This window comes from Camelina sativa, chromosome 9 (genome assembly GCF_000633955.1).
Source record: "Camelina sativa cultivar DH55 chromosome 9, Cs, whole genome shotgun sequence".
Classification (NCBI taxonomy): Eukaryota; Viridiplantae; Streptophyta; class Magnoliopsida; order Brassicales; family Brassicaceae; genus Camelina; species Camelina sativa.
Window position 1 is genome coordinate 1,430,869 of NC_025693.1, and position 25,691 is coordinate 1,456,559.

The 25,691-nt window shown below is 36.3% G+C and overlaps 7 protein-coding genes and 2 pseudogenes across 12 annotated transcripts; 4 read left to right on the forward strand and 5 right to left on the reverse strand.

Annotated features, from left to right (window-relative positions):
* Positions 292-1,652, reverse strand: LOC104710155 (putative F-box protein PP2-B8). The gene is made up of 3 exons (XM_010426709.1): positions 1,261-1,652; positions 1,030-1,148; positions 292-941 (listed from the first exon to the last, which is right to left on the reverse strand). Exons 1-3 carry the CDS (start codon positions 1,621-1,623, stop codon positions 497-499), a joined length of 927 nt encoding a protein of 308 aa, XP_010425011.1. The 5' UTR covers positions 1,624-1,652; the 3' UTR covers positions 292-496.
* LOC104714904 (F-box protein PP2-B10-like) lies at positions 2,225-3,883 on the reverse strand. The gene is made up of 4 exons (XM_019229837.1): positions 3,788-3,883; positions 3,067-3,557; positions 2,850-2,968; positions 2,225-2,759 (listed from the first exon to the last, which is right to left on the reverse strand). Exons 2-4 carry the CDS (start codon positions 3,403-3,405, stop codon positions 2,225-2,227), a joined length of 993 nt encoding a protein of 330 aa, XP_019085382.1. The 5' UTR covers positions 3,406-3,557; positions 3,788-3,883.
* Positions 3,645-4,343, reverse strand: LOC109126333 (annotated as a pseudogene).
* On the reverse strand, positions 4,321-5,839 carry LOC104714905 (annotated as a pseudogene).
* LOC104710156 (DNA repair protein REV1-like) lies at positions 6,478-14,598 on the forward strand. 2 transcript variants are annotated; one of them, XR_002033412.1, is made up of 8 exons: positions 6,478-6,572; positions 6,665-6,716; positions 6,803-6,905; positions 7,003-7,044; positions 7,320-7,413; positions 7,569-7,688; positions 7,881-7,973; positions 8,306-14,598. XR_002033412.1 is itself a non-coding variant. In XM_019229734.1 (4 exons), exons 1-4 carry the CDS (start codon positions 7,111-7,113, stop codon positions 8,441-8,443), a joined length of 654 nt encoding a protein of 217 aa, XP_019085279.1. In that variant the 5' UTR covers positions 7,064-7,110; the 3' UTR covers positions 8,444-14,598. The 2 variants fall into 2 exon arrangements, 1 of the variants encoding a protein (XP_019085279.1); XM_019229734.1 differs by lacking the exons at positions 6,478-6,572; positions 6,665-6,716; positions 6,803-6,905; positions 7,003-7,044 and having other exon boundaries at positions 7,064-7,413.
* LOC104710157 lies at positions 16,776-19,540 on the forward strand. Of its 3 annotated transcripts, none has more exons than XM_010426712.2 (5): positions 16,776-16,972; positions 17,433-17,706; positions 17,806-18,042; positions 18,137-18,354; positions 18,442-19,540. In XM_010426712.2, exons 2-5 carry the CDS (start codon positions 17,452-17,454, stop codon positions 18,701-18,703), a joined length of 972 nt encoding a protein of 323 aa, XP_010425014.1. In that variant the 5' UTR covers positions 16,776-16,972; positions 17,433-17,451; the 3' UTR covers positions 18,704-19,540. The 3 variants fall into 3 exon arrangements, with proteins under 3 accessions (XP_010425014.1, XP_010425013.1, XP_010425015.1); XM_010426711.2 differs by having other exon boundaries at positions 16,776-17,000; positions 18,442-18,981; XM_010426713.2 differs by lacking the exon at positions 16,776-16,972 and adding an exon at positions 17,007-17,228.
* Positions 19,877-22,178, forward strand: LOC104710160 (glutathione S-transferase Z1-like). 2 transcript variants are annotated; one of them, XM_010426717.2, is made up of 10 exons: positions 19,877-20,048; positions 20,137-20,224; positions 20,336-20,392; positions 20,553-20,659; positions 20,770-20,841; positions 20,966-21,019; positions 21,113-21,188; positions 21,447-21,508; positions 21,622-21,681; positions 21,890-22,178. In XM_010426717.2, the coding sequence occupies exons 1-10, from the start codon at positions 20,046-20,048 to the stop codon at positions 21,992-21,994; spliced, it is 684 nt and encodes a 227-aa protein (XP_010425019.1). In that variant the 5' UTR covers positions 19,877-20,045; the 3' UTR covers positions 21,995-22,178. The 2 variants fall into 2 exon arrangements, with proteins under 2 accessions (XP_010425019.1, XP_010425020.1); XM_010426718.2 differs by having other exon boundaries at positions 19,882-20,048; positions 20,574-20,659; positions 21,890-22,172.
* Positions 22,059-23,137, reverse strand: LOC104710159 (cinnamoyl-CoA reductase 1-like). Its single transcript, XM_010426716.1, has 2 exons — positions 22,772-23,137; positions 22,059-22,665 (listed from the first exon to the last, which is right to left on the reverse strand). Exons 1-2 carry the CDS (start codon positions 23,036-23,038, stop codon positions 22,174-22,176), a joined length of 759 nt encoding a protein of 252 aa, XP_010425018.1. The 5' UTR covers positions 23,039-23,137; the 3' UTR covers positions 22,059-22,173.
* LOC104710158 (uncharacterized protein YacP) lies at positions 23,170-25,691 on the forward strand. 2 transcript variants are annotated; one of them, XM_010426714.1, is made up of 10 exons: positions 23,170-23,438; positions 23,716-23,781; positions 23,993-24,117; positions 24,234-24,397; positions 24,483-24,552; positions 24,646-24,700; positions 24,816-24,899; positions 24,978-25,016; positions 25,096-25,142; positions 25,236-25,691. In XM_010426714.1, the coding sequence occupies exons 1-10, from the start codon at positions 23,277-23,279 to the stop codon at positions 25,342-25,344; spliced, it is 921 nt and encodes a 306-aa protein (XP_010425016.1). In that variant the 5' UTR covers positions 23,170-23,276; the 3' UTR covers positions 25,345-25,691. The 2 variants fall into 2 exon arrangements, with proteins under 2 accessions (XP_010425016.1, XP_010425017.1); XM_010426715.1 differs by having other exon boundaries at positions 24,816-24,848.

A 25,691-nucleotide genomic window follows, 5' to 3' on the forward strand; every position in this document is an offset into this window, starting at 1 on the left:
TTCTTTAGCATGTATGAATGGAAACATTACCTCAATTCAAAAAATAATAATAATAATTTAAGCCTAAAATTATTTTAAAATAGTTTCCACATTAATAATTTTTGAACTCTGCCTTTTGAGTCAAAACCGTGTTTTTGCCGCTAAATATTCAAAAAGAAATGACTCGTTTGAGTCAACCACACATATCTCGGAAACTACCCTTATTGGCATCGATGTGCACCTTTTGCAACCTCTCTGTTTAATGCTTATTTTTGGTCTCTGGAAATCTTCTAACTAATAACCCATATAATGAGAATCAACAAAGTTTTCAACTTACTTACAAGGCCATATCCTCCACCATAAGAACAAAGGTTGAACTTAGCTTATACCACACATAACTGAAAACACTTTTTTGTTACCAGAGTTGCCTTTTTCACTCCATCGCATTACCAATTAACAATAATTTACCAATAGATGAGAAGTTCATAGGGTAAAAATCATCATTCTTGGCATTTCACTACCGGACCTTCGCAGGACGGATTTCAATTCCTCGAATGATCAAGCCACGTTTCCAATGACGTTGCTTATTCTCTAAAGCAACCACCTCAATTTCATCATACTTCGATAATCCTCCTTCATTGAAGAATTCCCCAAGCTTTATCTCCATCCACCCATCATTTCTCCTCTCTGGTTTCACTAGGTTCATTCCCCTGTCTCTCCTTCTAAACTGCTCATCCCTAGCCTCATCAAAGCATACATATCTTCTACAAGATTCATCTAAATTCTGCCCCACCACTCCAACTACAACTTCCACGGCTACATTCTCAAAGCCATAACATATATTCACTTTCATGAACACAATGTAAACGGAGTAACGAGTTCTTGGAGATAGGACACGAGTATTTATTCTTCCACGAATCTCAAACAAACATACTTCAAGTAGTTCTGCTACTGTTTCAAACCTGTACGACGTATTAACGTAGAGATATCATCATCCCACCAAGTAATTGAAACCGAATTAATGTAAAGATAACTAATAAAAAAAGGTACCTAGCTTGGGGATCTGGTACCCATCGCCAACTCTGAGGAGAATCACCCCACGAGATTGAGAGGTTCATCGCAGATAACATGATACATCTCTTTGCATTCTCTCTTTCTATCCATAAGATCTTTAAGTTTTGGAAGAAGAAAAATTCAAAGCAGATAATTTCATATTTAAAGTTTAAATCACATCGTTTTTTTTTTCATAATACAAAGTTTTCATATTATTAATAGGTTTACCTTTTTGCCATCGTCGATTAGACCAGATTCATGGCAAAGAGCAAAGTAGAGCTCTTCCTTGGATAAGATATCTGGCGATTGAGGAATCAAAGATCTATACTCCGGCGGAATAAACTTCTCCCATACAATATCGGATTGGACCGCGGATGCAAAGGTCTTCGAAACAGAAGCAAAGACGTACGCATCTCGTGGACTTGTGAAAGAGATTATGATAGAGATCCATTCTTCCGGCAAATCATCCAGAGACACCGGCTCAGTAATGCCATGACTTTTGTCGGAAGCTGAGAGCCTAAAAGTCTTCTTAAGTCGTTGTACGAGTTTACGAAAATGCTGATGCACATGCACGCACCTTGTTTTAGTCATTTTAGTCTCTCAGAACATGTTGAGTTTGTTTTTTTTTTATGGGTTGCAAAATTTCTAACAAACAAACACAAATTATAAATAGTCAAGTAAAGTAAGCGTTAACCGTGTATCGGTCCCTTTTTTTAATAATATAGTTTTGACTCCGTAACGCTAATTAGAAAAATGAAAATTTGTAAAAAGAAAAGAAGCCTCTTTTTTTAATTAAAATTTCTGAGAAGATTCCGAAACACGTTTAGGTACCTTCATGACAATGACACCAACAGGCAACAGCCACGGATCCATCTCCCTTCCCTCTCTACCGGTATTTTAATCCATGTGACATGTTATGGAAACAATCTTCACGAATACAGTTTTATAGCATACGAGCATATACGACTTTACGGGTTCACGAGTTCAGCGTCGGCTGCTATGGTAACAATCTTCACGAATCTAGGAAATATAATCCAGTTTGTTTAACGTTTAGTGTGTTTCTATTTTCGTAGATAGTTAACTTTTATTACAAGTTACTATAACAACGTTTATGAAATGGATTATATATGAAACTATTTTACTTCATACTTAGTAACAATGATAATAGGAAAAATCTAAATTATGCAATGGTTTAGCTTTTCCCAAAAATGAGTATAGTATATTGTATTACAGTATAAGGTTTAAAGATTGACAACGATAATAAATTACTTCTTTTCCAGAAGCTTTTCACTCTAAAGAAAAAAAAAACCCCGCCACACTCGGCGGGAATTTTTGAAGGACGAATTTCAATTCCTTGAATGATCAAACCATGTTTGCGGGCTTTATTACTTTCTACAATACTCGTCTCAACAATTTCATCACCATCTCCTTCATTGAAAAACTCCCCAACTTCTACCTCCATCCACCCATCTTCTCTCGCCACGGGTTTCACCGTGTCCTTTCGCCCACCAGTAGACATATCAAAGCACACTAATCTTTTATATGCTACATCTCCCACCTGCCAAACTTCAGCCTTCATCGCCACATTCTTAAAGCCAAAACACTCAAACCCTTTTTTGAACACAATGTTGACCGAGTAACGTGTTCTTGAAGAAAGGACACAAGTATTCATTCTGCAACGAAACTCGAACTTATATGTTTGAGGAACCTCCGCTACCAATTCAAATCTGCACATCATAGGGGCAACGTTATACAGCGTTATGTTCAATATGATCGGCCCATTACAAAAGATAATGAAAAAAAATGGGGTACTTCACCTAGCTTCAGGACTTGGAAACCAGTGGAGGTGCGGAGGATAATCACTATGTATGCTTAAGAAGTTCATCGCGGATAACATGATACACCTCTTCCCACTCGCTTTCTCTAACCATATGCTCTTCGGTTTTTGACAAAAAAATTATCAGAGATTTAGTATTAACTCTCTAACCGAACTGATCAATAACTCTATATACCAATTTGAATTAGGTTACTTACCTTATTGCCATCGTCGATTAAGAGAGGATCGTGGCAGAGGGAGAAGTAGAGATCCTTCTTCGACGAGAAAACTCGCGACGGAGGAATCAGAGATATATAATCTTCCGGAATAAACTTCTCCCATATGATATCTGATTTCACCGCCGATTTAAAGATTTTAGAAACCACAGCAGCGACGCAGGCGTCTTCAGGACTAGTGAAGGAGATTATGCTTGAAATGCATTCCTCAGGCAACCAATTGAAAGGAGAAGAAGAAGAAGAAGAAGAACCAGAATCAATCTTACTTCTTCCGCTGCTTACACTTCGGTTTTTCTCCAACAGTTTCCTTAACTGTGCCATCGTTGTTGTTTGTCTCCGTCGAGTCGGGGGTGAGAGTCATTTTAATTCTCAGACTTCCTATTTAAAACGTCTACGAGAATGACCCTTCGTTGCACCCGTCCACTTCACACTCCTTCGTTTTTTTTCTCTGGTCATAGTCTCAGATGGGCCTTCTACAGTAAAAAAGCCCAATTAAAGAAAAAGAGAGAGGGGAGAAGGAAACAACCACAAACAAGAAAAGCTAGACAACACAAAAAACATAAACCAAATCATCCAACCGCTCTTCCACAGCATGAAACCGGTTGATATACATATAGTAAGCAAAGTAAGTTGTTTGTTCTTTGTTCACCACATAAACTCAAAATTGAACCAAATCATTACAACAAACTCAACTGAAATGTACCTCTTCACTCCACCAATTGACAATAATACCAATAGATGAGCGGTTGATCGGAGTGTTCCGCTCAACTCACTTTGGAGGACTTTTTGCAGGTCGGATTTCAATTCCTTGAATGATCAAGCCAGACTTCCAACTGAGCAGCTCAGTCTCTAAAACACTCATCTCAATTTCATCAGTATTCATTAATCCTCCTTCATTGAAGAATTCCCCAAGCTCTTATCTCCATCCACCTATTTTCTCTCTTCTCTGGTTTCACAACGTTCCTCTTTCCACCTTCTCTCCTTATAAACCAATCATCCATAGCTTCTTCGTCAAAGCATATGAACCTTCTGGAAGGTTCCTGTCCCACCAATCCAACTGCAGATTCAAAAGGCACATCCGCAAAGCCATAACATTCATCCCCTCCCTTGAACACAATGTAAGCCATAACATTCATCCCCTCCCTTGAACCTTCCAGGACACTAGCATTCGTCCTGCCACAAATATCGAACCAACATAGATAGCGAAGCTTTGCTACTTTTTCAAACCTTTCATAACACAGGAAAACATTTTTCCAGCATCACCACCATCCCTTCAAGAGCTTTCTTCATGTCGAGGAAGATCAAAACATTAACATTCCTTCTCATGCCTTCGCCAAATTCATGTAAATTCGTAATCAGATAAATGTGCATATGCAATAATGCAGAACAAACAACAATAGGATCACAATCTTACCAGTAATCACTTCACCATCTGTTGGTAAGCCACAAAGAGAAGTGAACATGCATTCTATTCATGCGCTTTAACCCGGATGCTAAGATGGATTCCAAATTCTTTCTATAAATTCCATGTACACACACTGCCATTACAGAAATTTCTAATTAATACAGAGCAACAATCCAAGCCATACATATAACAGAAGTCACAAGTATGTGTTCTACTAGTTAGTACCTGGAGCTTCTTCTGTTGACAGTATTGGTTTAAGTAACTTTTCTGACTCCACCGTCTGCACACAAAGACGAAAACTAAAGCTAAAGCTACGAAGCATATTGATCAAAACTAGGAGAACAAAAATATAATCATAGTGTTACTGTGCTAAACAAAAACCCAAAATAAATGGAAAGGTCTCAACTTTAAAGTTCAATTACCGTGATGGAGTGGCCTTGGTTAGCGCGGATCAAGAGCTCACCATTCTCTTCTAAGAGGCTAAAACGTTGTTTATTGTCTCTTCTCACAGCCTGCAAATTAAACGAAACCATTCCAAAACTCAATCAAACGAACTGCAATCGAAATTGCTCGTTAAGGGAAACTGACCTCTCTGATTTCATCAATCGTGTGTGACTTCAGTTGTATATTAGCAGTTGTTTTTAAAATTCAGCTTAAGTAAATCTTCAACTTTAACAAAACCATCACCTCAGGAATTGAAATGCATTGCCAATATTGAGGAGTATCTTCACATATGACTGAAAGGTTCATGGCTGATAACATGATACACCTCTTCCCACTCTCTTTCTCTAACCAAATGCTCTATTACATACCCAAACAATCAGAGTGATTCAGTATCAGCACCATATAGAAGAAACATTCTCAAATAAGCTTGTGATCACATTCCTATTGACAACCAAAATTGCAATTCAAAGGCGAGAGACAGTTCATTATCCTCAAATCCTATAAACAAAGCGCAAAAATTGATGAATTATATACACAAATTACCTTTTTGCCATTGTCGATCAGAAGAGGATTGCTACAAAGAGTGAAATAGAGTTCCTTCTACGACGAGTAAACTCGCGACGGAGAAATCAGAGATTCGTACTCCGCCGGAATAAACTTCTCCCATACGATATCTGACTTGGCCGTCGATGCGAAGGTTTTCGAAACCGAAGCAGCGACGCACGCATCGCGTGGACTTGTGAAGGAGATTATGATGGAGATGCAATCCTCCGGAAAAGAATCGAACGGAGACGACGACTCGGAAACTATCTCTCCTCCGCCGCTAGATTCGACGCTGCGTTTTACTCCCCATCGATGGTCTGAGCAAGTCAGGAGGTAGTGCTTCTCCTTCTTATGTCTACTCTTTCAAAACTTCTTTCAATTTCGCCATTACTTCTCCCAAGAAAAATCTTAATCCCGCCGGTCATGGCCTCGCCTTTATCGTCGTCGTCGCCCACAATAAAAACGACACAGTTCCCGGTTTAGGTTACATAAGTCTTGTGAACCGGTTTAACAACGGTAATCCCAATAACCATCTCTTTGCGCAGTCGAGTTCGACGTCTTCAAAGATGCATCTTTTGGCGTCCCACATTTACGATAACCACGTTGGTATCAACATTAATTCGGTAACCCGACGTTTCCAAGAAAGCCGGTTATTGGATTCAATCAAGACCGAAGGAAAAAACCGGTGGGTGTTCAAGACATTGAAGCTAATGGAATAGTGATATTCGAAGCTAAATAAATGTTTTAGTTATCCTGACGTGTATCTACTTTCAAATGTATTACAATAAAAGACCCGTTCCCTAAATAATTTATTTAGATTACTATAAGAATACGAGTTTTAAAATTTGAAATTTGGATTAACGGGCCGTATTGGGCCTATCTTTAACTCTGTTAGGCTTACCATAAACCGCCTAAGATGCAGGACCGTTCGATTAGAGTATACAGCGAATCCACAACGGTCAATTCTGTATTAACGCGTTTTGTTGTAAAGACGGAAAAGAGAAAGAAAAAAAATCACAATTCTTCAGATTCTCAAATTTTCTCGCTCTTTCTTTTAGCATTCTCTCGATCCATCGTAGATTTGTGTAGAAGATTAGTAAGTTTCTTTCAATTTCTGTAAATCATGAATTTGATTTTAGGATTTATAAGTCGGTGTAATCGATCTTTATGTTTTACTAATCGATCTAGGGTTGAACATAACTCGAGGTTGCTTGATTTGGCGTGAATCTTTCGCGATTTGGTTAGATTCCTCACTAATCTTTCGCGATTTGTTTTTTCTTTTGATATCTAAGTTTTCTGATAATTCGTATATACTTTTTTGTTTAGGGTTTTGAAGAAGCATGTCTCCGCCATTGAAATTGTACTTGGAATATGCTTGATTTGGCATGAATCTGCTACCATCATCCTCTGGGTTTTAATGATAATTTTGGTTAGATTCCTTCCTTACCTTTCGCGATTTTGTTTTTCGATTTCAAGTTTTCTAATAGTCCGCTTGAAATCGTGATTTTTTTGTTTTTTTTGTTTAGGGTTTCGAAGAAGCTTGTATCCGCTTGAAACATGTCATCGAGGTATGTATATCGCTTGTCTTTCCTGATTTTAATTTTGGTTTTGGTTTTGTTTTTCAGTTTTTGAGTATGAAATCGAACAAGAGAACAAACTTTTACAATCGATCAGTTCTCGTCTATGATTTTGTTTCAGTCTTGGGATTATATATCAAAGCTCTTTTAATTGTCTACGGAGCTTGTTGGTTCTTGTTTTTAGATGTCTCTGATTTGAGCGATGTAGAACCCGAATTTTTAGCCTCGACAATAAGGAATGAGATCCTTGAGACTACTGGATGCAGCGCAAGTGCTGGGATAGGTGGTACTATGCTAATGGCTCGTCTTGCTACCGGAGTTGCTAAACCATCCGGCCAACTTTACATCTCTGCTGAGAAGGTACTTTTTATAAACATCTTTCTATCTTTTGGTATCTGTGTTTGTTTCTGACTCGTAATCAGTGGAAGAGGTATATGAGCTGTGGTTAGTTTCTTGATTGCAGAAGCCATTGTGTATTAATTTCGTAAAACTGATAGTGTCTAACATTTTGGCAGGTAGAGGAGTTCTTGGATCAGCTTCCAGTTGGGACACTACCCGGTGTAGGTTCTGTGTTGAAGGAGAAGCTGGTGAAGCAAAATATTCAAACCTGTGGGCAGTTACGTTTGATTTCCAAGGTAAACCATTTTTGTGGTTATGGTTATGTCTGGTTGCTATTTTATTTAAGCAAAACACCATAGGCTTTTGTATTTAATACGATATTTGCCTTTGAAGACTACTGTATCTTATTAGTTGGAATCTGCTTAACAACTGTTATCAACAGACAACTTCGCTAAGCTATACCAAGCATACCCTATCGGGTTTTACAGGATTCTCTTCAAAAGGATTTTGGGGTGAAAACTGGCGAGATGCTTTGGAGTTATAGCAGAGGACTAGACCTACGGTCAGTTACAGCGGTGCAGGTCTGCTTAACTGTTGACTCACTCACTTGGTCTTTGGTTTTGTTTTTTCAGCTTTTGAGGATTGAAATCGAACAAGAAAACAAACCTTTACGATCGATCAGTTCTCTCGTCTTTGATTTTGTTTTACAATTGATGACATCAGTCGTGGGATTTATATATCCAAGTCATCTGTTTTTCAAAGCCTTTTTTAAATTGTTCTACGGAACTTGTTGGTTTTTGTTTTTGGATGGTTTTGTTTTGTTTTTTTTTAAAACCCAAAAAGATTCGTGGACAGACACTAATCTAATGGTGCTCTGTCTGATTCTTTTTGGGGACATTGTCCCGAACTGAAGATATATTGGATGGATAGTGCATGCATGTTGGGAGGGAATGACCAACAGTTTAAGAAGTCTATAAGACAGAGACTGGATAAAGGGGAAAAAGGAATAAAAAGAGTTCACAATATGACTCTCCCCGACTTAAGACATTGAAAGAAGTCACATACTTTGGGTTGGATGGTAAAAACGACCAACCCTTTGTTTGATGGGGGAATGATCAACGGCTTAAGAAGTCTATAAGACAGAGACTGTATAAAGGGGAAAAAGAAAAGGACTACCCCTGACTTAAGACATAGAAAGAAGTCACAGGCTTTGGGTTGGATGGTATAACCGACCAACCTTTTGTTTGATGGAATCAGACCACCGGCTTAAAGAACTCTATAAGACAGAGACTGTATAAAGGGGAAAAAGAAAAGGACTACCCCTGACTTAAGACATAGAAAGAAGTCACAGGCTTTGGGTTGGATGGTATAACCGACCAACCTTTTGTTTGATGGAATCAGACCACCGGCTTAAAGAACTCTATAAGACAGAGACTGTATAAAGGGGAAAAAGAAAAGGACTACCCCTGACTTAAGACATAGAAAGAAGTCACAGGCTTTGGGTTGGATGGTATAACCGACCAACCTTTTGTTTGATGGAATCAGACCACCGGCTTAAAGAACTCTATAAGACAGAGACTGTATAAAGGGGAAAAAGAAAAGGACTACCCCTGACTTAAGACATAGAAAGAAGTCACAGGCTTTGGGTTGGATGGTATAACCGACCAACCTTTTGTTTGATGGAATCAGACCACCGGCTTAAAGAACTCTATAAGACAGAGACTGTATAAAGGGGAAAAAGAAAAGGACTACCCCTGACTTAAGACATAGAAAGAAGTCACAGGCTTTGGGTTGGATGGTATAACCGACCAACCTTTTGTTTGATGGAATCAGACCACCGGCTTAAAGAACTCTATAAGACAGAGACTGTATAAAGGGGAAAAAGAAAAGGACTACCCCTGACTTAAGACATAGAAAGAAGTCACAGGCTTTGGGTTGGATGGTATAACCGACCAACCTTTTGTTTGATGGAATCAGACCACCGGCTTAAAGAACTCTATAAGACAGAGACTGTATAAAGGGGAAAAAGAAAAGGACTACCCCTGACTTAAGACATAGAAAGAAGTCACAGGCTTTGGGTTGGATGGTATAACCGACCAACCTTTTGTTTGATGGAATCAGACCACCGGCTTAAAGAACTCTATAAGACAGAGACTGTATAAAGGGGAAAAAGAAAAGGACTACCCCTGACTTAAGACATAGAAAGAAGTCACAGGCTTTGGGTTGGATGGTATAACCGACCAACCTTTTGTTTGATGGAATCAGACCACCGGCTTAAAGAACTCTATAAGACAGAGACTGTATAAAGGGGAAAAAGAAAAGGACTACCCCTGACTTAAGACATCGAAAGAAGTCACAGACTTTGGGTTGGGTGGTATAAACGACCAACCTTTTGTTTGATGGAGGAATGACCAACGGCTTAAGAAGTCTGATGACAAAGACTGGATAAAGGGGAAAAAAGAAGAGAAAGAGTTCACAATTTAACTACCCCTGACTTAAGACATAGAACGAAGTCAAAGACTTTGGGTTGGATGGTTAAAACGACCAACACCGTAAGAGAAAGAAGCTGCGATAAAGGCTGAACCTAAAACTAAAAGACCAACGGCTTAAAGAAGTTAAAAAGGGTTACCAACGGCTTAAAGAAGTTAAAAGACTAAGGAGCAGTTACCAACGGCTTAAAGAAATAAGACAAAGATATGTGACAGAGACCATGGAGTGGTTTGTTGGATGGTAAAAACGACCAGCACCGTAAGAGAAAGAGGTTACGATAAAGGCTGAACCTGGAACTAATAGACCAACAGCTTAAAGAAGTTAAAAGACTGTGGAGCGGTTAACAACGGCTTAAAGAAATAAGACAAAGATATGTGACAGAGACATTGGAGTGGTTAAGACTTGTTGGATGGTAAAAACGACCCACGACTTTAAGAAGGCTTAAAAAAAAGGCTGAGCCTAAAACAAAGAGGTTTCTCATTCTTAGATAGAAATGACGATCAATAGCTTCAAAAAATGAGGTAAGTATCAAGCATTTAATTAAATGAAGACTAACCAACTTTAATTTCTGCAGGTTATGTGCTTCTGAAGGCGTTGAGGAGATTTCAAGTGCAGCAGACTTCTTGAACAGCAGAACAGGTATATACTTCAAACTTGTTTGTAATTATGATACTATTTTGATTTGTTCAGCTATATGCTTATCTCTGTTTTGGTGCTTGTAAGTATCATAGGTTCTCCCTTTTAGTCGCTTGAGTTATGTTTACAAGTTAAAACCCTTGGTGATTATTCTACTGGTGTGAATGTCTTTTTAAATTCTGCATCGTTTGTGTATAATGGTAGTATTTTCTGTTGTTTGCGATAAAAAGGTAGATTTTGTTTTGAAACATTTTATTGTGTATAAAATTCTTACTATCTCTGTTTTGGTGCTTTTATGTAACATAAGGTTTCTCATTCTATGAAATGTATGCTGTAGTAGTTGTCTTATATCTCAAATGTATCTTAGTAATCTGCATCATTAACTGATGATTACAGTTTTAAATTTCTACAGATTCTACATGTTGCTTGAGTCTTTACTATATAAAATGATTGAAAATATCTTTCTTATGGTAGTAGAGTCTAATCTTAGTCTTATTGAGTTGCTGGAGCTTGAAATCTATTGAATTACTAGTATGTGAAATGGATCTCTCTTGATTTTCCTACCATGTTTTTTCTTTCAATAACACTATTCTATGACTGATGTCAAAATCAGAATTTAGTACACTTTTATCATCATCATAGTTGGCATTTGGAAGAACTGCTATGATATTCTCTGCTCTTTAGGTTGACTAATTGTATTCTATGTGTAATATTTTGTTTGTTTGGTTTGCTATATTAGTTGTTAGACTTGAAAGTTCTTCTAGTACATATATATATGCTCAAACTCGAGTTTTTTTTGTTTGTCATGTTCTATTACGTTTTTATGGAACAACATTACTATCAATGTGTATATATCTTGTACTTCATTTTTTAACTCTATTTGTAATCTTTTAAGAAAGGAATATTTAATATTGTTTGTTTGTTTGAAATAGACACTTTGATTTCAGTTTTGGGTTTGTCAATTACCATTGTCCTTCTGTAATTTTTTTCCATTGTGTTGCATTTTGGTTTGTTGTCAGATTGTCTTTAGATAATACTTCTTTGACTTTTGCCTTTTGATTCTCTGAATATTTACTGTGGTAAATTGACTTAACTGTTTTGGGAAATATGTATTCTTGTATGTTTATCCTAAATTATACCCCAAGTAAGAATCCATCATCAATGTCGTACGGTTAGTATGATGAATATTCCAAACATATGAAATGATATTTTATACCTATTATCTTTCCTTTGGTGCATGTATGTAGCATAAGATCTCATGCTCTAAATTCTTGGTGATTGGCTCAAACATACAATATAACATTCTCGAATTGTGCATCAAAGACTGATGATTATTGTCCTAGCATTCTACCAAGTATACTCATTGCTTGATTTTCTTACAATTGATTTTCTTACAATACAAATTGTAAATATTTGTGTTATGGCACTAGTGTCTATTTTTAGTCACTTAATCTTACAACTTCATGGTGCTTAGAACTCCATTGAATCACTAGTGTATCCAATTAGAAAGTGCAATGAATCTTAGTTTGATTTCTCTGTTAGTTACTTTTTTTGTTTAATAATACAATTATGTAATTGACATACAGTTTTATCATGTCCACTATATGCATGTGACTGTAGTCTTTGTGTCTACAGTCTACTAAATGTATTTATGCTTTCTTAATCACTTCCCTGTTTCTTACTATTCTAGATCATTATAAGAGTTTGTTAGATTATTTCTTAACATGCATGAGACACATGTGATTAATAAAATATTGGTGAACATAGTTCTTGTACTAACATCACAATCGTCATCTTCTTCTTCTTTTTTTGGGTCTTCGTTACTGTGTAGCGAAATTAAAAAAAAAAATGAACATAGTTCTTACATTTTGGTTGGTTGTCCAAGTTTCTTTTGTTTATACTTTCTTTGGATGATACCATCTTGAATTCTGCTTCATGGTTTTTGCATAGTTAATTGAAGAGTGGTAAAGTCTTTCTTAGGAATATTTATTCTTCTTGTATGTTTATCCTAAATTATACTCGATTAAGGGTCAATATTTGGTTATGCATTGCATATAGAGGATAAGACATGACTTGAATCGTTTGTTTAAAGAGTAATACTTTTCATGATCGAACCTATAACTTGAATACTATTAAACTAACTATTGTATACCAAATCAAATTAGTTTCTCAAATATAAACAGAGATATATTCGTAATATTTGGAGACTAGGAGTGGTGGGCAAAACATGATGAGTTATATATACCATAATTAAAAGGAAAAAAAATCATAATACTGTATAGCATAATTTTATAGAAATTATTTTAAAAAGAGTCTATAAAATATTAATTAATAAAATAGTATAAAAGATACCAATCAAGCTAAGATTTCATTGCACTATAATTATAATTTAAAATTCAACTGTAATTATAGAGAATTAGAGCATCTCCAATGGCAATATAATTTATTTATTTGAATTTAATTTTCTTATCTATCTAAATTTTAAGTGATGAATAAAATTGAATCAATTACGTTAAGATAAGTGGCATGTGGGGGTTATTAAATATTAACAAAGAACCTCTCCTCACTCTCTTTCCTTTCTATGATTAATTTTTATTATTTTAATGTTAAGAAGCTCCCTGCAATGCATTTCGAGATATTGTAAAAAGAAATTAACTGTTAGCAATTAACAAATAAAAATTCACTTCGTATAATACTTTAAAAAATGATTAAAAATTAGTTTTGGTATAACTGAATGAAATATGTGATTATACATATGAATGAGCTAATAGTGACGGACCAACCTCATCGTACTAGTCTTTTTTATTTTGTGATCATCCATGCTTTCGTTCAATTATAGTGGATACGAAAATTCAATTTTTTGTTTCTTTTCAACTTCCAAATTCCGAGAAGAAAAAAAACAGAGAAAAAAAATGATGAACCAAATGGTTTATTTTTACCACTCTTCTGTTCATAGCTATCTTCCTCACCTCTCAGTCCACCACCACTGCTTACAATTTCAATTTCAATTATTTTGGTGGTAACGGCACCAATCTATTATCATTCCACGGAGACTCTGCGTATGATCCGAATATCTCAAGAGCCATCGCATTGACACGAGACAACATCCCTTTCTCTCACGGCCGAGCCATTCTCATCGTTCCATTCTTTTGGTGGTAACGGCACCAATCTATTATCATTCCACGGAGACTCTGCGTATGATCCGAATATCTCAATAGCCATCGCATTGACACAAGACAACGTCCCTTTCTCTCACGGCCGAGCCATTCTCATCGTTCCAATCTAACGCTACATCTCTTTACCTTTCAGAACCTCTTTCACTTTCTCCATTACTCATAAAACAAACCCTGGTCTAGGCCACGGCCTCGCGTTCATCGTCGTACCCGCTATTAACCAACACGAGGTTTAGATTATCTCATTCTCGTGAACCAAACCAGCAATGGTAATCCCAAGAACCATCTCTTTGCTTTCGAGTTTGATCATTGATGTCTTTCAAGACAAGAACCTCGGTGACATGAACGATAACCATGTCGGAATCGACATTAATTCGATCGAGTCGGTGGTTTCGGTCAAATCCGGTTATTGGGTTATGCCAAGAAACGGTTGGTTGTTTAAGGATTTGAAGCCGAGTAGTGGAGATAGGTACAAGGCTTGGATTGAGTACAAACAACAATTACAAAGTTATCTCCGTTAACATTAGTTTAGCGTATTTGAAGAAACCGAACCGGCCTTTGATCGAAGCAAAACTCGAGCTTTCCAATGTGGTTCACGAGGTAATGTATATCGGTTTCGCCGGTTTGATGGGCCGTGGTGTCCAGGCGTCCAGAGTCATGAGATTTGGGACTGGGTTTTCCATAACTAAAATACCGGTTCGGTTTCGTTCGAAATCATCGGTTGTGTTTCTGGTTTGTATTGTCTCAGATTTGTGATAATTGAAGTGAAAATAAATGTTTATTTTATGGCTTTGCCAACGAACATTTATTTTGAAGATATGAACATTTACTTTCAACGATCATTCATTTTGAAGATATGAACATTCATTTTGTACTTTCAAGAAAAAATCCAATATGGTTTATATTATCCCTGATTTTGTATATAATTTTCTATGTTAGCCATTTAGTACTTTTCAACTAATAATTTCTCATTGTATGACTAACTAAGTGGACATTGGATAGTATCAAGAGAGAAACAATTATAACATAAAAGGTTTTGAAGAGCAAAACAAAACAAAAAAACGCTAATTTAAAATGGGATTTAAAATGTCAATAAAAATTTACTGGAATTGAATAGCTTAAGGGTAATTCATCAATATCATCTTATTTTTACAAAGCTTGTCTTTAAATTCCATGTGGGAGACTAAAGATAGGTGGTAAACTAGACCACCTTTGCCTTATGTACAAAATGAAATAACCTTCCCAAACACAAACAAGCAAAGTCAAGAATAACTGTTTGTTTGGAGGATACATAATGGTACTAACGGGGATCTTCATCCAACCAAGAAGATGTGATCCATCATTCAGTAAATGTTCAATCCATACCCGTTGAGTCCGTCACACCACCCAACAACAACAATAACTCCACCATCCGGCACCATCCTAGCGGTAGAGTACCACTCATCTCTCAGTCCACCAATTTAATTTGCCTAAACCTTTTTTCAGTTATTCGTATGACGGATGTATATTAACGGTTAGAGTTTGTTTTCCTCTGATTCAGGGAGTTAGTATTGAAACCATCAAGACAAAGGCAAACATATGTTGTGTCCACCAGTTTCCGTCAGACTCGGGTCGGTCTTTAACATTTGGTTCAGCAGATCACAAAGCTTACTACTATGATCTAAGGAACCCCAAGCCTCCTCTTTGCACAATGGTTAGTCAACAACAAGACATTTAAATTTCTTATTATTATATTTTTTGGAAATTTAGAACATCTTTTTAATTGTAGCAGCAGCATCCAATGTTGTAATGATATATACAGCAGAACATACATAAATATTACATAAGAAAATACATAAATAAACCTGAGTTATAAGTACAACACCATAACCATCCAATTCCAGTGTGTTGTTTGCCAGAATCTAGCGTTGACCGATGTAGACCGTTATTTACCGGCATTGACCAACTTTAAATATATATATATATATATATATATATATATTATTTTTTATAGTAGAAGATAAACAAAATAACTATACAACTTTACTTAAAAAAATTATATAATAAAGTTTTACAACAAAAAAATATTACAAAATATACATTTTCCTTTTGTAAATATTTTTTTCTAGATATATTTTTAACATATATGTTTGATTATTTATTATTCTTTTCCTTACTAAAAAAAATAATATTTGGAAATGTCTTGCATATATTTCAAATGACATAATCTCCAACCTTTGAATTTACAAAAGAAAAAAGGATTTTTTTAAAGGAAAATGTATATTCTGTTATAATACCAAAATGTATAACAAAATTTACGACAAAATAAATTGTTTTGGTAAATTAATTTTATTATTATTTGTAACTTGTTTTTTTATTACCAAAATTATATAACCAAACATACCACACATTTTGTTTGGTATGTATTTTTTAACATTTTATTTTGTATATAATTTTCTTGTATATTTTGTGGTACATTTATTTGTATAGCATGTTGTTAAATGTTTGTATAAGTAACATCTTTATTATAAATAGGAAACAGGACTATCATTTTTGAGTATTTTAAGGATACAAAAAAAGAGTATCATTTTGTATAATAGGAATAGGGAGTATCATTTTTCCTAAACAACATATTAATATGTATACAAAATTTTGAATAAATTAATTAAAACCCATATTTGTTAAATAACATATTAATTAACAACCAAATTTTGAATATATAATAGGAATATATATATATATATATATTTGTTATATTATTTAACTTTATTATATAAACTTTTAATAAATCTTGAATTGGATGATTATGGACTCATCAATCATATCATTATTTTGTGCTTAGGATTCGTTGGTTAAGGATATGGTTTGGAAGATAATAATATCCAAATTCCAAACTAACAAACCAATTAGTATAAAAAAGGTCAAGTCAGGTAAGCATTATACTTATAGGATCAACGGGTGGGAATATTATTCTCTTTTAAAATTTTTATAATATAGTCTGACTCGTTATTCCAGAGAATGAGAAAAGTAAAGCTTAAGCTAACAACAAATACAAAAGAAATAAAAAAAAAGTAAAAGCAAGGAAAATCAAAACTCTTATCTCTTTATTTGAATTTCAATTTCTAAAAAAGAATTAAACAAAACACAAAACACGCTTCATCGTTTACAGAAGCAAACGACACTTAAAACCTGAGAGAAACGAAGAACGTGAATCATCCGCCGCAACAACCCCCCTCCCACTTTTTCCGACGGCGTACTAGTTTCCTCCGCCGTCGTTTACTACCACGAAAAGCTTGATTTAGGTTTGCTGTGTGGTGTGTGTGTGATTTCGTGAGATTCGTTAAACCCTAGCTCTAATTTTATAAATCCTTGGTTTGATGATCGTTAGCTAGATTGAGAGATCTAAGTGATTTTGATTACTCTACTGCTGTATTTTGATTGTTTGATTTTAAGATAGATTTTGATTTTGTTTTGGTTTTCCCCTTTTTAGCCGGAATCGGAAATTTCTATGTTTGGAGAGTTTTGTAATTAGCTTTACTTCTTCGTTATCGTTTCCTTGTAAGTATCTTTGAAGTTCCTTAAGCTTAGCATCTTTGCCTTCTCCAATTTCTATTGATGTCATCTTCTAGGGTTTGTGATCCGTTTTGGTTGGTTTCATGTTACAGAACAGTGCTTGTTCTTCTTTTGATGGCTTAGATTTGGTGATTTTTGTGTCTCTGAATCTGATATTGAATTTGGATGTTCAATTTTTATTGGCTGCAGTTTAAGATTGTGAACACTGATGTCAAACACGTTGAAAGAGTCAAGAGAGGATATTACAGATTCTGTTGTTGGTCATATGAGGGAAGAGAATGAGTATGTTCGGCTTGTTGTGGCTCATGAAGCTGCTGCTGCTGAAACCGTGTTGTCTCTATCTCAATCGGAGGTGCGGAGTCAGAAACTGATGTGGTGGTTGAAAGCTTTTGGAATATTCGCAGTTACTCTCTTGCTTACTGTTGTTTTTGGCAAATGGGGTGTTCCGTTTGTGTTCCAAAAGGTAATTTCTTTTGCTTAGTTCTGTAGTTCCAGTAACGTTTATTTCCTTATGATGATCCATGTCACAAACTCTGCTCTCTGGTTTGTTTCTAATTTGAAGGTTCTTATTCCAATTTTGCAATGGGAAGCAACTGCATTTGGCCGTCCTACGCTCGCCATTGTCCTTGTTGTTTCCTTGGCATTGTTTCCTGTGTTCTTGATTCCTTCTGGTCCTTCCATGTGGTTAGCTGGGATGATTTTTGGTTATGGTCTCGGTTTTGTTATTATCATGGTTGGTACCACCATTGGCATGGTTCTTCCTTACCTTATCGGGCTTATCTTCCGTGATCGCCTCCATGTATGAAGAAACCCTTTACTTCTCTTTTTTCTTCAAGTTTTATGCTGAAAATCACTAACTTGTAGATATGATATTTGTTATTACCAAAACGCAGCAATGGTTAAAAAGGTGGCCTCGTCAAGCTGCTGTTCTTAGACTAGCTGCTGAAGGAAGCTGGTTCCATCAATTCAGAGTTGTGGCAATCTTTCGGGTTTCCCCATTTCCTTACACGATTTTCAACTACGCAATCGTCGTGACAAGCATGAGATTCTGGCCTTACTTCTTCGGATCTATAGCAGGAATGGTACCAGAAGCTTTCATCTACATTTACAGGTCAGTCTTTACTCTCCCTGGACTTAATAAACAGCTGAAAAGTCACAAACTCGAAAACCTAATTCTAAAAACTGGATTCATATGCAGTGGTCGGTTGATCAGAACATTTGCGGATGTGCAATACGGACATCAACGTTTGACAACAGTGGAGATTGTGTACAACATAATCTCCTTGATCATTGCGGTTGTGACCACTGTTGCTTTCACTGTGTACGCTAAAAGAGCTTTGAGAGAACTTCAAAACGCAGAAGCTAATGAAGATGAAGAAGTTCCAGTGAGAAAACAGGCGAAATTTGAGATGAAGAATGTTATTCAACAGGAAGAAGATAATAATCGGCATTTGCCTTAACCGGATTAAGTTGACAAGAAGCTACGATAGGTTTTAAGAGTAAATAACAAAAGGGGTAAAAAAAGATGTCTGATGTAGTAGGAAAAGACTAGTCAAGATTGGGATTATATTAGTGTTTGACTGATTCCAATGATTGAAATAAATAAAACAAGCATTTAGGCTTAATAGTGCGTATGAAAAATCTGGTTGCTCTATGCGATCTAGTAGTGTATTTTAAGACTTATATTGTTGACAAGGTTAGTGATCTTGTAAGTAATCATCAAATGACATTAAAAAGATTTGTTCATCTTGTAAGCAATCAGCAAAAAACAAAATTTCTAAAATCATATCGATGTGTACCGTTTAGACTTAGCCAAGACTCCGGTTCAATTTGATGATATTAAACCAAGAACAATTGGAATGCCAAACCGGATTCTGATGTTCCACGTTGACAAGGTTAGTGGTCTTGCAAGTAATCGTCAAAAACAAATTTACAATCCACATTCGTTTTTCGTAATACTTAAATGTAAGCACAACATTTGTACGGTTCGATGCCGTCGCGGCGTCGCGTCTCAAGTCTAAAATCAACTCGATGTGTATTGTTTAGACTTAGCCAAGAATTCCGGTTCAATTAGATGATATTAAACCAAGAACAATTGGAATGCCAAACCGGATTCTTATTTATAATCGTTTTGATCCTCAAGATTTCAAGATGATCAGTCCAACGGATACCGTATACCAAGGGTAAGTTTATCAGTAGATCAGTGCTGATGAACAGATTAATAAATTGGACTATGAAAGTGGCGGGTTGAGCCAGGCCCGTGCAGTAGTGCAACGCATGGGCGACTCGCGAAAGCCCAGATAGCAAGCTATCTTAACGGGCCTTCTCCCTTAAAAATTAAAGTTAATATCGTGTGAGCCGATGGCCCACATATCAGATATTAAACTGATAAGAACAGATACTACACTTGATCTTAGCCAAAAGGCCGAGAAAGGTATGAAATGTTTGGTCCATCGACCTTCCTTTATATACACCCAGTCCAAGAGTGAGTGATTCATAGTTGAGCGATGTGGGATATAACATAAACACCAAAACCTTTTCTATTCGATGTTACTAAACCGAGACCAATAGGATTACAAAAACCAACATTAAACCGTTCATACAATTTGAGTTGATCACTTTGAGACGCTAAAAGACAAATTTGATCATTTTTGGTTTTTTTCCAGCGTTGTCGTCTCCGACTTCTCCACTTCTTCTTCTTCTCTGTACAATACAAATAAATTGGAAGGAGACGGTGAAGAAGCTCTCAACTCTTTACAGGAGAATCTGCTTAGAACAACATTTTCTTCCTAAGAGAATTCTATGGTTAGTTTACAAATCTCTTTCTATCTAATTTATAACCAACCGTCTCCGCTCAATTTCCCCCGTAACTTTTTTTTTCCGATTTGATCAGGCGAATTCCGGCGTAGAGAAGTTGAAGCTCTACTCTTACTGGAGAAGCTCGTGTGCTCATCGCGTCCGTATCGCCCTCGCTTTAAAAGGTCTCCTCTATGATTTTGCTGTCGCTTTGTAGTCAATTTTGTGAACGGAACAAGAGTGTTGTTTATATTATTTGATTCTGAAATTTGGATTCTTGTTTGATTGTTTTTTAGGGCTTGATTATGAGTATATACCAGTGAATTTGCTCAAAGGGGATCAATTCGATCCAGGTACGTATTTTCCCAGTTTTTGTACTTGCTTTTGATTCGGATTTCGAGGTTATAGTGAACTTGATTGATGAACTAGATAAGAATGTGTAGCAGAATGAGAGGTGATTGATTATGAGCCATTTAACAGCATTTACTGATGATTGGTTTCTTATGTTAAAAGTTTATCGTTTTGATCTTCAAGATTTCAAGAAGATCAATCCAATGGGTACTGTACCAGCTCTTGTTGATGGAGACGTTGTCATTAATGATTCTTTCGCCATTATAATGGTCAGTAAATAGTAAGTACAGCCTTGGAGGTTTTGTTGTTGTTGTTGTTTTGTGGAATCAAAAGACATTTCATCGATGTTTTGTTCTGTGGTTCTTTTCTAAACTGACAGTATCTGGATGAGAAGTATCCTGAGCCACCTCTGTTACCTCGTGACCTCCACAAACGGGCGGTTAATTACCAGGTATTTTGATCCTTTGTCTTCTGTTACTTCGATCAAGTCTCCTTATCTTGGCTTCTTTATAAACAATACCAGCTTAGTTTTTCCTGTTTTCCACTCTGATGCATTTTTGTTCTGTATATTTCAGGCGATGAGTATTGTCTTGTCTGGCATACAGCCTCATCAAAATCTGCCTGTTATTGTAAGCACATGAGATTGATGTCAATTTCTTAGGTTCTACTGTTGGAAGTTCTAGATAGAGTAAATTTCGTTACATCACTTTCCTGATTGACAGAGGCTTATCGAGGAAAAGATAAATGCTGAGGAGAAAACTGTTTGGGTTAATAATGCAATCACCAAAGGGTTCACAGGTATGTGATCTCTATCTATTCTTTCCATTCTTTTATTGGCATATGTTATAAGATACAGAAACTTAATCAAGAACCAAGACAGTCTTGTAAGTAGTTGATATACTGTGGTATAAGAGCGTTAAAGTCTTGCTCACTTCTCAGTTAAATATGTTTTATGCTTGGTAATACGAAGTTGTACCATTCACCTCTTTGATGTTACTGTTGCCTTATAAAGAGGTTCATACTGATCTATGAAATTATGTCTCATTCTTCTTTCAGCTCTTGAGAAGCAGTTGGTGAGTTGTGCTGGGAAACATGCCACTGGTGATGAAATTTACCTGGTATACTGCTCTAAATCTCTCTGGACTGTGATTCTTTTGTCACTTTAGAATACTACCCTTATTATAAAGCAGTAAGTAGACAAGTGTTAAAGCCATGAAACATTGTTTTGCAGGCTGATCTCTTTCTAGCACCACAGATCCACGGAGCAATCAACAGATTCCAGATTAACATGGTACTTTCCCTTCTTTAAACTATGCTTCCGATACCTAAATTTGTTTCAGGTATAGGTTGTAGTATATCCTCAAATGCCTTGAATCCTTGATCAGTTTTGCGGTAGCATGAATCATATGATACAAAGATAGTCCTATTGTAGTAACATGGTACTTTTGCGGTTTTAATTTCTACAATTTGGTAAAACGCATTCGTATGGATTTCCACAGGAACCTTACCCAACTCTTGCAAAGTGTTACGAGTCATACAATGATCTTCCTGCTTTTCAAAATGCTGTTCCAGAGAAGCAGCCAGATGCTCCTTCCACCAACTGATTCTGTGAACCGTAAGCTGCTCTCAGCTCAATAGTCAATAAAACCTCGCAGTCAACAACAACAATGATAATAATAATTACTTGTATTCATATATGTTATAGTACTTCTTAGATCCTCTACTTGTATTATACAATAAAGGTCTTAAGAGTTTGAAATTTGCAAAGATAACTAGTACATTCTCAGAGGAAGCCTTTCTCTCTAAGACTCTGGACTGTCTCCTTAACCGCATCTTCCACATCAGTAAAAACCAGCCCGAGCTCAATCAATCTCTTAGCCGCGTCATGACAAGACGTAAGCCCGGGTTGAGTCTCTTTATCAAACTTGTGAATAGAAAACTCAGGAAAGAGCTTGGACACGAGAGCAGCAAACTCACTGAACTGATAAATCCCATTAGTGCATAGAAACCGACCAGAAGCTTCAGGTTTTTCGAACAGCATCACTTGACCTTTAGCCACATCTCTCACATGCACCACACCGAGCCAGTAATGCTCTTGCGTCTCGGTCGAGCCTTGTAAAAGCTGTAGCAAAACGGCACAGCTTGCGTTTAGGTTCGGTTGCAGAAGTGGTCCGAGACATGTTGATGGGTGGATCGTCACAATGTTGGTCCCGTGCTTCTCTGAAAATTCCCAAGCTGCTTTCTCAGCTAATGTTTTCGAAACTGGATACCATTTCTAAAATCGAAATCATAGACACAAATTGTTACAAATATAATATTAATTTAATTAAACGTTCTTATAAATAATCACAAACCAATTCAAAAAAAAAAAATTAACGGACCTGCATCGACTTGCAAAAATCGAGATCGGTCCACGAGGACTCATCAACGGGAACTCTCTCCGGCCAATTAGGGTTAGAGTCTAAGAGATCCGCTTCGAAGATCTCGATCTTGGAATCGGATCCGGGTAGTTTCAGGAGATGAGTCGGGTCGGATCCTGGGTATATCGAAGCGTGGATTTTGGTATAACCTTTCTCAATCAACGTTCGGACTATCCAAGATCCGATGAAACCATTAGCTCCGGTCACACACACTGTCTCTTTCGCCATTGATGATCTTGTAATATAGCTCACAAATATTTGATTTTTCTCTCTCTTGAACTATAAAAATTAGATTTTTAACTGTTGTTGCAGTAATAAAGGATCCTTTTTTTGTTAACTCGAAATAAAAATTTGGTTTTTTTTTTTCATTCTTAAAGATAGGAAGAAACATAACGTTGACATGATATTATCCACTAGTTGAGCTATATAGACTTTTTTCGTGACGAATGAAAACACTAGTCAATAGATGAAAACCGCCGGAGCACCGCCGCATAGAGGTGGTTCCTCCTCCTGCTCCTCCGCTTACTTTTACCGGTCCTCATCATCTTGCTCCTCCGATAGCTGTAGAGTTTTGGTGGTGAAGATGGGAGGAAAAAGCAAGAAACCTCATGAATCGTCTTCTTTTAAGGTCCATACACGAATACACATTTTATTGTAAAGGTTTCGTCTTTGAGAACTAACTAAGAATTCCAGATAACTTAATGGAATTTGATTAATTTGGTTCCCTTTATGATGTATGTATATTGGTGTTATGGATATGATGCATTTTGCAATCACTGATTTAATCAATGATGTTGATAGATTTGTATGAATTCTAAAATTCCCAGATTGGAGTTAATGGATATGATGAATGTTTATTGAGCATTTTGCAAACCATTAATTTGATTTTGGTTTTTTGATAACAGGATTCAGAGCCACCGAGAATCAAATCCAACGTTAAGCATAACTTGCAGCTTCTCAAGTTATGGAAGGCATGTAATAGTGTGATATTTTTGTTTCATTACTACTACGTCTAAGTCTAAAATATAGTTTTTGGAATTGTATGATATATAACTCATGTAGCTAGTGGATAATATGTCAGATCGTCTGCTCTGAAGGCATGTAGTAGTGTGATACTATCCATTAGTGTTCAAGGATTTGTCCAAATTCTAATCTTTGGAACTGTATGATATATATGTGTAGGAGTTTCAGAGCAGAGGATCTGGCACGGCTAAGCCAGCGACAAGTTACAGGAAGAAGAAAGCAGAGAAAGACGAGTTACCGGATGATAGCGAGCTCTACCGTGATCCTACAAATACGCTTTACTAGTAATTACACACTATGTATTAAGTTTCTCATTTTACCATCGTTGTTTGGAGAAATGATTTTTGAGGTTTGAAATTTCTAAGGACTGTTTTGTTATTCCCTGAAAGCGGTTTTACAGCACGAACCAGGGTCTATTGGACGACGCAGTTCCTGTTTTGCTTGTTGATGGTTATAATGTGTGTGGATACTGGATGAAGCTAAAGAAACATTTCATGAATGGAAGGCTTGACGTTGCTCGGCAGAAGTTAGTTGATGAACTTGTGTCCTTTAGTATGGTTAAAGGTACTATACTTTCTAAGAATCTACATTTGGTTTCATCTACGGCTCATTTTGGCTAATGCGACAATTTGATTGTAATTTGTTGTAGAGGTCAAGGTAGTGGTTGTCTTTGATGCTCTCATGTCTGGTCTCCCTACTCACAAGGAAGACTTTGCAGGGTATAGTCATTTGGCCTTTTTCCGTCTTAATAGTTTTCTTCAGAAATCCTTGTTTACTTTAAAAACTCAATAAGGTTTCTCCTTTTTGGCCAGTGTTGATGTGATTTTCTCAGGAGAAACTTGCGCTGACTCTTGGATTGAAAAAGAGGCAAGGAATAAATTATCTCTTTACCCCATAGGGTTCAAAGTTCAAACATAACGGTTTTTTTTTTGAATCATTGTCCATGTTCCTTGATTTCTGATAAGATTCATGAAATTGATAGGTGGTTGCTTTGAGAGAAGATGGATGCCCCAAGGTTTGGGTTGTAACATCTGATGTTTGTCAACAACAAGCTGCTCATGGAGCGGTATTGCCCATCATAACGATGTTATACAATCGTTATGCTCAGATCTTGTTATTGATTTTGGTGACTAATTCTTGACAGGGAGCTTATATATGGAGCAGCAAGGCACTGGTTTCTGAGGTATGATCACCAAATCAATTGCCTTTTTGTATATTTGTGATTTGAGTTTCATGTTGTCTTGTGAAACATCATATTGTAGATCAAATCAATGCACAAGGAGGTTGAGAGAATGATGCAAGAAACAAGGTACATTGGATTATTTTTGCGTTTTTAAATTCTGTGCTTGGAGCTAACCAGAACAAAAACTGAGAAAATTCTGACTACTTTTATTAATTACAGGTCCACATCTTTCCAAGGGAGATTGCTGAAACACAATCTTGATTCTGAAGTAGTCGATGCTCTTAAAGATCTAAGAGACAAATTATCAGATAACGAAACAAAGAGATGACCAAGATCAATCCAGATTATAACTAGGCACAAAACTAAATTACTTGATGAAAAGAAGGTTGAAGGATTTCAGGAAGCAACATGGTTCACTTGGATTCCTACAAGGTATTGAAGCCATAGATAGTGACTTAGTTTGTTTCCCTAAATCTTGGATGTTCAAACGAAGAATCCAAAACCATTTCACAGCTTGAAAAATTATATAAAGCAGTTCAATATGTCTAAGCTCATGTGGAAAATGCCTAATTTGTCAGCAGAGATGATTATATATTGGGCACTTCATTGGAATAAAGTTTTGTTGTGGTCCAAAATAGTGTGTTTACCACATTATATTTACTCCCATTTGAGATC